Source organism: Theropithecus gelada, chromosome 16, assembly GCF_003255815.1.
Source record: "Theropithecus gelada isolate Dixy chromosome 16, Tgel_1.0, whole genome shotgun sequence".
Lineage (NCBI taxonomy): Eukaryota > Metazoa > Chordata > Mammalia > Primates > Cercopithecidae > Theropithecus > Theropithecus gelada.
Window position 1 is genome coordinate 33,449,102 of NC_037684.1, and position 11,409 is coordinate 33,460,510.

The 11,409-nt window shown below is 54.8% G+C and overlaps 1 protein-coding gene across 3 annotated transcripts; it reads left to right on the forward strand.

The window, feature by feature from the left end:
* The first annotated feature begins 32 nt into the window (after positions 1 to 32).
* On the forward strand, positions 33 to 10,949 carry ACBD4 (acyl-CoA binding domain containing 4). 3 transcript variants are annotated; one of them, XM_025363876.1, is made up of 12 exons: positions 33 to 96; positions 2,133 to 2,384; positions 2,627 to 2,752; positions 2,911 to 3,035; positions 3,299 to 3,419; positions 3,491 to 3,575; positions 3,824 to 3,944; positions 4,174 to 4,260; positions 4,527 to 4,635; positions 4,717 to 4,792; positions 5,826 to 5,956; positions 10,210 to 10,949. In XM_025363876.1, the coding sequence occupies exons 4-12, from the start codon at positions 2,948 to 2,950 to the stop codon at positions 10,388 to 10,390; spliced, it is 999 nt and encodes a 332-aa protein (XP_025219661.1). In that variant the 5' UTR covers positions 33 to 96; positions 2,133 to 2,384; positions 2,627 to 2,752; positions 2,911 to 2,947; the 3' UTR covers positions 10,391 to 10,949. The 3 variants fall into 3 exon arrangements, with proteins under 3 accessions (XP_025219661.1, XP_025219662.1, XP_025219663.1); XM_025363877.1 differs by having other exon boundaries at positions 2,630 to 2,752; XM_025363878.1 differs by having other exon boundaries at positions 2,133 to 2,752; positions 4,565 to 4,635; positions 4,714 to 4,792; positions 10,210 to 10,941.
* Positions 10,950 to 11,409: the final 460 nt, after the last annotated feature.

An 11,409-nucleotide genomic window follows, 5' to 3' on the forward strand; every position in this document is an offset into this window, starting at 1 on the left:
GTGGGGCGGGATGGGAAGGGGGCGGGTCCAGGGCAGCGCGGGGGCGGGGCCAGGCGGTGGCCTGGACCCTCGGAGCCTCAGCGCTCACCCCAGCTCGTGAGTCCGCCTCCCCTCAGTCCCGGTGAGCCTCTGATCTTGGCCGTGACAGTGACCAGAGCCCCCATGCTGCGGGGCTGGGGTTGGGAGCCGGCACCGGGGACGAGGGCCGTCCTCTGACACAGACACCCTCTCCTTCCCGGGGACCCTGACTCGAGGCGGACGCGGGACCCCCTCCTCCTTCCCTTCCGCGTCCGCGTCGTGCCGCAGGCCTCAGCAGGGAACCAGCCCCGGGACGGGACGCAGGGCCGGGAGCGAAGGCAGAACCCCAGCAGCTGAGCCGCGCGAGGCAGCGCGAACCCGAAGGGATGGGCATGGGGGTGGGGGGGGGTTGGCAGTGACGTCATAGGATTAACCTCCCTGTGCCAGGCCAGGTGCTGCCCCCTCGGAGAGCCACAGTCTCGGAGCTGACGGACCTGGGAAGCGTGAGGCGGAGCCAAGCCTGGGGTCCCCAGCAACTGGTTCTGGGTTCGAGGCTTAGACAGGCCGGCACCCCAGCCCGGCACCTGAGATGTAGTTGTCCGCGATGTCAACCCGTGGGTGGGCATCCGCGTGCGGGTTCTGGTGGCCGAGTCGGGTGTGCACTTATTAATTATATGCAAGCACCAGAGTGCGTGCGCGAAGTGGGGGACGTCCAGGTGGCAGCGTTTCTGCAGCCGGTGGCCTGGGTCCGGCAGAGAGATGGGCGCACACCGCCACTCAGCGGCGGCCAGCGGCGTGGCATCCTACAGAGAGGCTAGTGCTCAGGGCCTGGATTTGCCACCTGCTTGCCCTGCTCTACCCCGTCCTCAGATCCCCCACGCCCAGAGATTCCGCACTCTGGCTTGGGTCCCTACGCCACTCTGGGGTCCTGAATTTTCTTCCTAATTATCGTCTTCGCCTTTGTACTTTTGATCCTACCATTCCTTCCTCCAGGAACAACCCTTCCTTATTCTCCTGGTTTACTCTTTTGTTGTTGGATAAGCTAAGTCTACATTTCTTTTAATTGTTATGGATACTTAATAGTTGTAGAGAATTATGAAGATGCATGTGATGTTTTGGTACAGGTATAAAATGTGTAATGATCAAATCAAGGTAATTGAGGTACCCATCACCTCAAGCATGTATCATTCCTTTGTATTAGGAACATTCCAATTCCACTTCTAGTTATTTTTATTTGTATTTTATTTATTTGTTTATTTATTAGAGACAAGTTCTCACTACTTGGTTGCCCAGGGTGGAGTGCAGTGGCATTATCAGAGCTCACTGCAGCCTCAAAGCAATTCTCTCGCCTTGGCCTCCCAAAGTGTTGGGACTACAGGCCTGAGCCACCATGTCCCATCCAGTTATTTTGAAATATACAATAAATTGGCCGGATGCGGTGGCTCACGCCTGTAATCCCAGCACTTCGGGAGGCAGAGGTGGGACGATCACTTGAGGCCAAGTATTGAAGACCAGCCTGGGCAACATAATGAGACCTCTGCCTCTACAAAAATTGTTTATAAAATAATTAATTTAAAAAGATACAATACATTATTGATAACTATAATCGTTGTATTGTGCTACCGAATACCGAATACTGGGTCTCATTCATTCTAACTGTATTTTTGTACCCATTTCCCCCCCTCCCCAGTACCCTTCCCAGCCTCTGGTAACTATCATTCTGCGATCTACATTTTGCTTTTTTTTTTTTTTTTTTTGAGATGCAGTCTCACTCTGTCGCCCAGACTGGAGTGCAGTGGGGCAATCTTGGCTCACTGCAATCTCCACCTCCCGGGTTCAAGCGATTCTCCTGCCTCAGCCTCCCCAGTAACTGGGATTACAGGCACGCACCACCACGCCCGGCTAATTTGTGTATTTTTAGTAGAGACGGGGTTTCACCATGTTGACCAGGCTGGTCTCGAACTCCTGACCACAGATGATCCGTCCGCCTTGGCCTCTCAAAGTTCTGGGATTACAGGCATGAGCCACGGTGCCCGACCATCTTCCAAAACTCAGCTGTGATGTCCCTCCTCCAGAACGCCTGACGACAGGACATGACTTTTTTTAATCCCCAGTGCCTAAACGTCTAAAGAGCTGAGTGGGTTGCCTAGGATCGGCCAGGCCTGGATATCCGCGAACAGATGCGGATTTCCACCAGGGGGCGCTAGGACGCCACGACCTTTCACTATGTGCACCAGGGGGCGCTGCCGCCCGCCTTGGCCATCCCGGACTGGGAAGTCCGACCCTAGGATTAAGCCCCGCCTAATTGGGAAAGGCTCTGAGAAACTATTTGCATTATCTTGAAAGGGCCGTGCTGAATGGTTGAGGTAGATAAGCCGACTGTGAAACAAGCTCTCTCATTGGCTTAAATTTCCCCCCTCGCTCTGCGTCGCCATCCCGGCCCTGCTGGACCCCGGGGACAGTAGGAAGCCGCGGGGTGGTGGCGAGAGAGGACCCAGGTGTCCCGGCAGTGAGCGCCGCGGGGCGCAGGCTGGGCCAAGGTGCAGGCGGCCAGGGTGGGAGACTGTTCGCCCCGCCCTGACTCCTCCTCTCTTCTCTGCCAGTCCAGGAGTCGGAGATGTGCAGCTAAAGAAAGCGCATCTGGGGACGGACATATCTGGCACTGCAGCCCTCGCCACCTGCCTCTCCACCCACCGAGGCCCTGGCGACCCTGGCCCCACCACGCTACCTTGAGGTAGGAAAAGGAGGCTCCTCAACCACAACTTCTGACCTCCCAGGGTGTCTCCCTCGGGCCTCTGAAGAGCTTAGTTTGCCCCTCTGGGAAGTGGATCCTTGGCTTATGGTGCCGGGGGTACCCTGGAGGCCCCCTCACACGAAGGCTGCTTCTTACAGAGTCGCTCGAAAGTAGGGCCCCAGGGCTCGCAGCAGCATGGGCACCGAGAAAGAAAGCCCAGAGCCCGACTGCCAGAAACAGTTCCAGGCTGCAGTGAGCGTCATCCAGAACCTGCCTAAGAACGGTGAGGCTGCGGGGACTCGCATTTGGACTCGCATTCAGGACGCCTGGGGTCTGACTCTGAAGAAAGAATGGTCCTGATCATTGCAGTTTTTACAGACGCCCCTGCCTGAGCTGTCCTGGGGGTTCCCTCCATTTCCTGCCCCAGTCCAGATGCCCTGGGTGGGACCCATCTCCACCTCTGCCCTTTCCAAGCGGGGTTCTCCCGCCCCTCCGCCCCTTGGAGCTGGGAGTGATGTTCTGCCCTGGCTTCCGAACTCTGCCCAGGTTCTTACCGCCCCTCCTATGAAGAGATGCTGCGATTCTACAGTTACTACAAGCAGGCCACCATGGGGCCCTGCCTGGTCCCCCGGCCTGGATTCTGGGACCCCATTGGACGATATAAGTGGTGAGCTCCCGGCTGGCTGGGCAAACAAGCCTCAGCTGTCAAGCAGCCCTCTCACAGCCCTGTGCCCCCAGGGACGCCTGGAACAGTCTGGGCAAGATGAGCAGGGAGGAGGCCATGTCTGCCTACATCACTGAAATGAAACTGGTGGCACAGAAGGTAGGGGCTGCAGGTTCTCTGTCCCCAGGCTCCTGGACAGCTGGCCTGCCCCTTGCCCTTCCAGTTCTGACCCCCACTACATTTCCTAAACATGGACCCCCTCGTGGGAATCACCACCTTCATGTTACCCCCAGCCCTGCCTATCTTTGGTCCCTGACTGGGCACAGGGTGGAGGTGTGTGACAGGGCAGGAGCAGGGCGGAAGGGACAGGAGGCCACTCTCTCCCCAACAGACCCCCTCCCCCACAGGTGATCGACACAGTGCCCCTGGGTGAGGTGGCAGAGGACATGTTTGGTTACTTCGAGCCCCTGTACCAGGTGATCCCTGACATGCCGAGGCCCCCAGAGACCTTCCTGAGAAGGGTCGCAGGTCAGACTCCCAGGCTGGGAGCTCCAAAAGTGCTGAGTGAACTCAGGCTAGGTCTAGCCTGAGGTGGGCTGGGGGCAGAGGGCTCCAGGTGACATCCCTGTTAGAACCCCCACGCCCCTGAGAGGTGGATCTCAGGCAGCATCCATGGCTCATCCCGAATAGGGGCTTGATCACACTGGGAGGTGCCAACCTCTCCCCAGCCCCACCTCTGGGTGCTGTGTCTTGGCAGGTTGGAAAGAGCAGGTTGTGAATGGAGATGCTGGGGCTGTTTCAGAGCCTCCCTGCCTCCCCAAGGAACCGGCACCCCCAAGCCCAGGTTAGTGCTTAGGCAGGAGGGGTGGACCAAACCAGGCTGGGGGAGGGCTGGAAGGGAGAAGGCTGGATGCCACGCTGTGCCCTCCACAGACACTGAGACTTCCTGTGCTCCCAAAGGCAGGGACTGGGGTCTAGGATTCCTGTTCCAGGGCCTTGCTTCTGGTGCCCATCTGTGCCTCAGGTGGTGATATCTCCAGTGCCTTGTATCTCTAGTGTCTCCTAAACAGTTGCTTCTGTCCAGTGCACACCCCTGCTCTCCGTCCACAGCTTCCCTCTGGGCAGTAACTCTACCAATCCCTCCACAGAGTCCCATCCACCCAGAGACCTGGACTCCGAGGTTTTCTGTGATTCCCTGGAGCAGCTGGAGCCTGAGCTGGTGAGACCAGTCCCCGTTCCCCTTTTTCCCACTCTACTGTGCTCCCACTCCCACCCTCAGCCCTCTGACTCATCTCAGCAGGGTTGGGCAGAGCAGCGGGCAGCATCTGGAGGAAAGCGTGATCCCAGGAACAGCCCCATGCCCCCTACAGAGAAAGGTGAGCTCCTGCCCAACTTTTCACCCACTTCTGCCTTTTCCTGTGGTCTTGGCATCCCAGGCCTTCTCTTGGCTGCCTTCCTAGGGCAGAGGTGAAAGTCCATTGCTGGGCACTGAGCGAGAAGCCTCTGTCCAGGAGGGGCTGCCAATCAGCCAGATACCTGCCTGGGTGGGCAAAGTCCCCGCCCTCCCTCCTGTCCCCAAAGGGCACCCAGGAGTCTGTACCCTCTGCAGGTGCTGAGTAAGGCCAGCGGGATGGGAGTCCTAGCCCAGCTCTCCCACCTACAGCTGCACAGCCTCGGGAAGTCATCTATATTCTCTGGAACCCCCGTTTGGAAATCTCAGAAGACAATGAGTTCTGCCCTCTTCCCTTCTAGAACTCCTGTTGTGTGTTAGGTCCTGTATGGACATTTTCAAAAGTATCTCCTTTATTCCTCTGAGCAAGCAGCCCTGTGAAGGAGATGACATCTTCTCCTAATTTTTAGATGACAAAATGATGCCCAGAGAAGTTAATGACTTTGGCCGGGCTTGATGGCTCACGCCTGGAATCCCAGCACTTTGGGAGGCCAAGGCAGACAGATCACCTGAGGTCAGGAGTTTGAGACAAGCCTGGCCAACATGGTGAAACCCTGTAGCTACTAAAAATACAAATATTAGCCAGGTGTGGTGGGCACCTATAGTCCCAGCTATTCGGGAGGCTGAGGCAGGAGAATTGCTTGAATCCAGGAGGCGGAGGTGGCAGTGAGCCAAGATCATTGTGCCACTGCACTCCAGTCTGGGCGACAGAGCAAGACTATCTCAAAAAAAAAAAAAAAAAAGTTAATGAGTTGACCTGCATCGTAAGCGGCCGTGCTGGGATTAAACCTCCAGCAGCCCATTACTCAGCTACATAGATGGACTTTGCAAGAATCACACTTGGTCCAAGGATTGGGTTCCACTCCCACACTTTCCTGGGCTTGCCCCAGCCTGCCGCCCCACTGCCCAGAGCTGAACTGCCTCCTGAGCCCCCTTCCCTGTGTGTCTGTGCTCTGCAGAGGGGAGCACAGCAGGGCCCCAGGAGTTGGACGTGTGGCTGCTGGGGACAGTTCGAGCACTACAGGAGAGCATGCAGGAGGTGCAGGCGAGGGTGCAGAGCCTGGAGAGCATGCCCCGGCCCCCCGAGCAGGTGAGTCCCCCACCCCATCGGACAAGATGACGGCAGAATCTGGTCTCTGTTCTGGGGTCCTCATCCAGCCACTTTTGTTTTTGTCCTCACGCCTCCACCTGCCCACCTCTCTCTCCAGAGAATGGCGTGGCTCCTGCAGCAGACAGGAGGTGGGGGTGAGGGTGGAGGGGGCTGACGTGCTTCCACTCTGAAGGCAGAGTGGGCGGGGCCCTTTGCCGTTCTCCCCTCCCTCTGCCTGGAGAGAAGCTAAGCCGCAGGACTAATCCCACGTGGGAAGGTCATGATGTGTCTGCTCTGGGCATTGAGGACGCTGGTCCCTGTTGTCCCTCTGTCAGGTCTTCCATTCCCAGAATTAGGATTTGCCCCAAATGGTTCAGCCCTTGCATCCCTCTCACCTCCTAGCTCTGCTTGCCCCTGACACTTGGGCTCCTGGGCTTCTGCAAACTAAATAACAGCTGCCACTGCTGGAGCCCCGCTAGGCGCCAAACACTCATGGGCATCTTCCCACTGAATTCACACAACAGCCCTAGGGATAGAGTTTCTTTTCACCTCCCTTTTAGAGAGGGAAACTAAGGCTCCAAAGGGCTAATTTGCCTGAGGGCACACAGCCTGGGACAGCCTCTCTGAGCTGCTGTGAGGATTCAACCATGCATGTTGGTGCTTCCGTGGTGCCCACCACATAGAAAGCCTTCTCCAGTCAGTTCTGTTGCTACTATTGCTGTTAATATTAACACTAAGCGATGGAGTTGGCAGTGGTCCCTAGTCTGTCTGCCTGCAAAGCTGGTACCCACCATTAACTCTGAGTGGGTCTGTTCTTGAAAAGCCTGAGGTGGTGGGGGCAGGAGAGGGCTGGATTCCCAGATGTGAGGGGTCTCTGGGGTGACCTCTAACCCACTCAGCACAGCAGGGGTGAGCCCACAGCAGCAGGATTTCCTCAGATCCACGATGGCTAACTTTTCAACACTGCCCCTCCCCCTCAACAGGGCTTGCTTTCTTTTCTTTTTTTCTGTTTTTTTTTTTTTTTTTTTTTTTTTTTTTTTTTTTTTTTTTTTTTTTATTTTGAGATGGAGTCTTGCTCTGTCGCCCAGGCTGGAGTAGAGTGGCATGATATCGGCTCACTGCAACCTCCGCCTCCTGGGTTCAAGTGATTCTCCAGCCTCCAGAGTAGCTGGGACTACAGGCGGCACCACCATGCCCGGCTAATTTTTGTATTTTTAGTAGAGACGGGGTTTCACCATGGTCCCCAGGATGGTATCAATCTCTTGACCTCGTGATCCACCCGCCTCAGCCTCCCAAAGTGCTGGGATTACAGGTGTGAGCCACCACGCCTGGCTCCCTTTTCTTTTTTTCCTACCATTTACTACTTTTAAATGTTGAAGATTTTAAAGTAGATTACAGGCCAGCATGGTGGCTCACACCTGTAATCCCAGCACTTTGGGAGGCTGAGGAGGGAGGATCTCTTGAGACTGGGAGTTCAACACCAGCCTGGGCAACATAGCAAGATCCTGTCTCAAACAAACAAACAAACAAGCAAAAACAGATTATAAATATCATTATGTTCCACCCCGAAAAAGTTGGATTCATATCTCTCAAAATAGGCCAGGCATGGTGGCTCACGCCTGTAATCCTAGCAATTTGCAGACCAGCCTGGCCAACATGGCGAAACCCCGTCTCTACTAAAAATACAAAACTTAGCTGGGCGAGGTGGCAGGCACCTGTAATCCCAGCTACTCAGGAGGCTAAGGCAGGAGAATCACTTGAAACTGGGAGGCAGAGGCTACAGTGAGCCGAGATTGTGCCATTGCACTCCAGCCTAAATTACAGAGCAAGACTCCGTCTCAAAAACAAACAAAAAAACATATCTCTGAAAATAAGAACATTCTACCTAGCCCAAACATCATATTATACACAATTATTAATTTCTTAATATCATGAAATATCCAATCTAAATTCCAATTTCTCCAGTTATCCTGAAACCACCTTTTCCAGCTGCTGTTTTTCCAGTCTAGGACCACCCATTGCATCTGTTCCCTTTTCAATTCTCTGTTAATCTAGCTTAGTCCTTCTCCTTGCTATTGACTTGCTGACCAGTCTGAGCTGGTGTCCTATAGAATGTTCCACCTTTTGGGTCTAATTACATCCTCATGGGTGGTTTCTCAATATACATTTCCTATGAACTGGAGGTTAGATCTAAACACTGGATTAGAGTCAAACATTTGGGCCGGGCATGGTGGCTCACGCCTGTAATCCCAGTACTTTGGGAGGCTGAGGCAGGCAGATTGCTTGAGCCCAGGAGTTTGAGACCAGCCTGGGCAACATAGTGAGACCCTGTCTCCACAAAATGTATTTTTAAAAATTAGCTGGGCATGGACTGAAGCAGGAGGATTGCTTGAGCCCAGGAGATTGAGACTGCAGTGAACTATCATGGTGTCATTGCACTCCAGCCTGGGCGACAGAGTGAGACCTTGTCTCAAAAAGACACAAAACACAAAAAACCGCAACATTTTGGACCAGACTACATCAGAGGTGATGTTTTTTCATGGCAGAGGACACATGCTATCTGGATGTCCCACCATTAGTAACTCTAGCATGGACCACTGGCATGGTTGAAGGGAGTCTGATCCCACCATTGTAAAGTCATGTTTTGCTCCTGCAGTCAGATAACATCCAGTCCCGCATCAACTCCATTTGCCAGTTTTTGACAATTGCTAATCCTTGCCTGAGTCAATAATTTAGTGATTGCCAAAAAAAAGCTGACTTTTAAATGCTACGATTCCTTTAACATCTATTAGCTATCATTTGTGTACTGTTTCCCTCATCATCTTGGGTTTCCCTGAAATACAGCGGAAAGGAAGGGTAAATGCTTCATTCTTTATCTTTAGTTATCTATTTTTAAAGTAAGAAATTAATTTAGGCTGGGTACCGTGGCTCACACCTGTAATCCCAGCACTTTGGGAGGCTGAGGTGGGCTGGTAGATCACCCGAGGTCAGGAGTTTGAGACTAGCCTGACCAACATGGTAAAACCCCGTCTCTACTAAAATTACAAAAATTAGCTGGGCATGGTGGCAGGTCTCTATAATCCCAGCTACTCAAGAGGCTGAGGCAGGAGGGCAAGAGAATCGCTTGAACCCAGGAGGTGGAGGTTGCAGTGAGCTGAGATTGTGCTGCCGCATTCTAGCCTGGATGACAGAGCAAGACTCCATCTCAACAAAAAAGGAAAAAGAAAAAAAAAAAAAAAGGAAAAGAAAGAAATTAATTTAAAAGCCACCTACCTAAATGGTGACAAAATTCCAGTTTTCTTTTGAGTATCACTGTGGGCTCATGGATTTCACAGATTCTGTATTCCCAGGAGCCACAGTCATTCTTCTTCTTCTTTTTTTTTTTTTTTTTGAGATGGAGTCTCACTCTGTCAGTCAGACTAGAGTGCAGTGGCACGATCTTGGCTCACTGCAACCTCCGCCTCCCAGTTCAAGCAATTCTCTGCCTCAGCCTCCCGAGTAGCTGGGATTACAGGTGCCTGCCACCATGCCCGGCTAATTTTTTTGTATTTTTAGTAGAGACAGGGTTTCACCATCTTGGCCAGGCTGGTCTTGAACTCCTGACCTCGTGATCTGCCCGCCTCAGCCTCCCAAAGTGCTGGGATGACAGGTGTGAGCCACCGCGCCCAGTCTGCCACAGTCATTCTTTTTGATGCTCAGTCACAACTTTGGCCATTCGAGACCCTTTCAAACCAGGTCCTATGTTCTTATAACACGACCTGATGAATCTTTAAAAGTGGCCTTGCTTTCCTGGTACAAGGCACCCCACATTCACTCCCACCTTCCCTGCCCTAGGCCTGGAATCAACCACTTCTCCAAGGAGCCTTGGCTCCTTTTTAGTGGAGAATGATAGTTGGAAACTAAAATCTGGGTACCCAGGGTCCTCATTTGAAATATGTGGCACATCATTAACAACAGAAGTCTTCAGGTAATACCAACGGTCATTGCTTTGTGGCCCAGAGAAGATGGCATGGAAGCCGCTCCCTCTACCCACAGCCTTTCCAGCCTCTCTTGACACTGGGATTGCCCTGGGAAGGAAGATATGGGAGGGAGTTGGCATTCAACCTGTCAGGACCACCTGGGGGCCACTTCCCTTCTAGTGTTGCAGACTTGGGGCAGGGTCCTTCCAGTCTCCCACTGAATTGGAAGCAGGTTCCTAGGGAGGTTGTGCTGAGGCCTGGACTGGCCTCTGACTCCTTCCCTCTTGGCTGCAGAGGCCGCAGCCCAGGCCCAGTGCTCGGCCATGGCCCCTTGGGCTCCCGGGGCCCACGCTGCTGTTCTTCCTCCTGTGGCCCTTCGTCGTCCAGTGGCTCTTCCGAATGTTTCGGACCCAAAAGAGGTGACTGTCATTGGAGGGGTCTCTGCAGCCAACTGAGACTATCTTGTGTGCCATGAGCCTTCCTAGGGTTTAGAAGAACAGCATTCAAAATTCCCCCTCCTGTCAGTGTTTGCCTTCGCACCTCCTCCCCTAACGCAGCGCGGGGTGCAAATAAGACCCCACCCCTCCCTGCGCCTTCATAGGGACGCTTCCTTCCCTCCCCGCAACCACCCCAGGCTTCCCTGGGAGGCTGCAGTTGTGGTGCACGTCCCCGGTGCTGGGTTGGCCGTGACTCGGGGGCGGGGCCATCGGGTCTCAGCCCCTGCCCTCCCCACCCTCTGGGTCACCTGACTCTCTTCCCACCCCTGCTTCTCCCCGAGGAGGTTCAGCTCTTGGGCAAGTTGGGACTCGGGCCGGGGCCTGGAAGAATGATTGGCTGGGAGGCTGCGGGAGGAAGGCCAGGAGGCCCCGACCAGTTGGGAGGAGGGAGCAGGCCCCGGGGGAGGGGGATGAGCGCAGTTTGCTCATCTTCCTCCCCTGCCGGCCCCCTCCGCCCCCACACACACTCAGGACGTCTTCACTAAAGATTCACTTACAAACGAATGTTTCACTCAATAAAAGAAAACCATAATCTTCTACTGTCTGGTCCCCTACGGAGGGAGCGGGGAGCGGGGCCTGGAGCGGGAGAAGCACAAGTCCCTTTCCTGCTCCCCACCCAGTGCCCCCTTGATGGCCCTGAAAGAGGCCGGCGGTTGGTGTTTCTGAATGGGGAATATTTTCCCTCCTCCCTGGGCAAGCGAAGGGAAAACAGGCCTCGGTGTGGAGGGGAGAGGGAGGGGAACCAAGGGTGGCCCGGGGCGGGAGGGGGGGCACCCTTGGGAGGGCGGAGCCCTGCCCGCCGCCCCGTCGGGGACGCGGGGTCCCAGCGAGCTGGGGGTGGCGGGGAGGAGCGGAGCAGGGCTGGGCGGGGTCGAGGAGCTGGTTTGGCCTCCGCCCGAAGGGGACGGCGGCAGCTCCAGCTCCGCGCCCCGGGCGTAGGGATGGGGTTCGGAGCCCCAGGCCCCAGAAATGTCCGCTGCCCCCTCCTCAGCTGCCT

Excerpts from the sequence above, each read along its gene's own strand:
- ACBD4 (XM_025363876.1), top strand. The coding sequence starts at position 2,948 with ATGGGCACCGAGAAAGAAAGCCCAGAGCCCGACTGCCAGAAACAGTTC. Across the intron at positions 3,420-3,490 it reads CCCATTGGACGATATAAGTG|GGACGCCTGGAACAGTCTGG; the intron begins GTGAGCTCCCGG and ends CTGTGCCCCCAG. Across the intron at positions 3,576-3,823 it reads TGAAACTGGTGGCACAGAAG|GTGATCGACACAGTGCCCCT; the intron begins GTAGGGGCTGCA and ends CCTCCCCCACAG.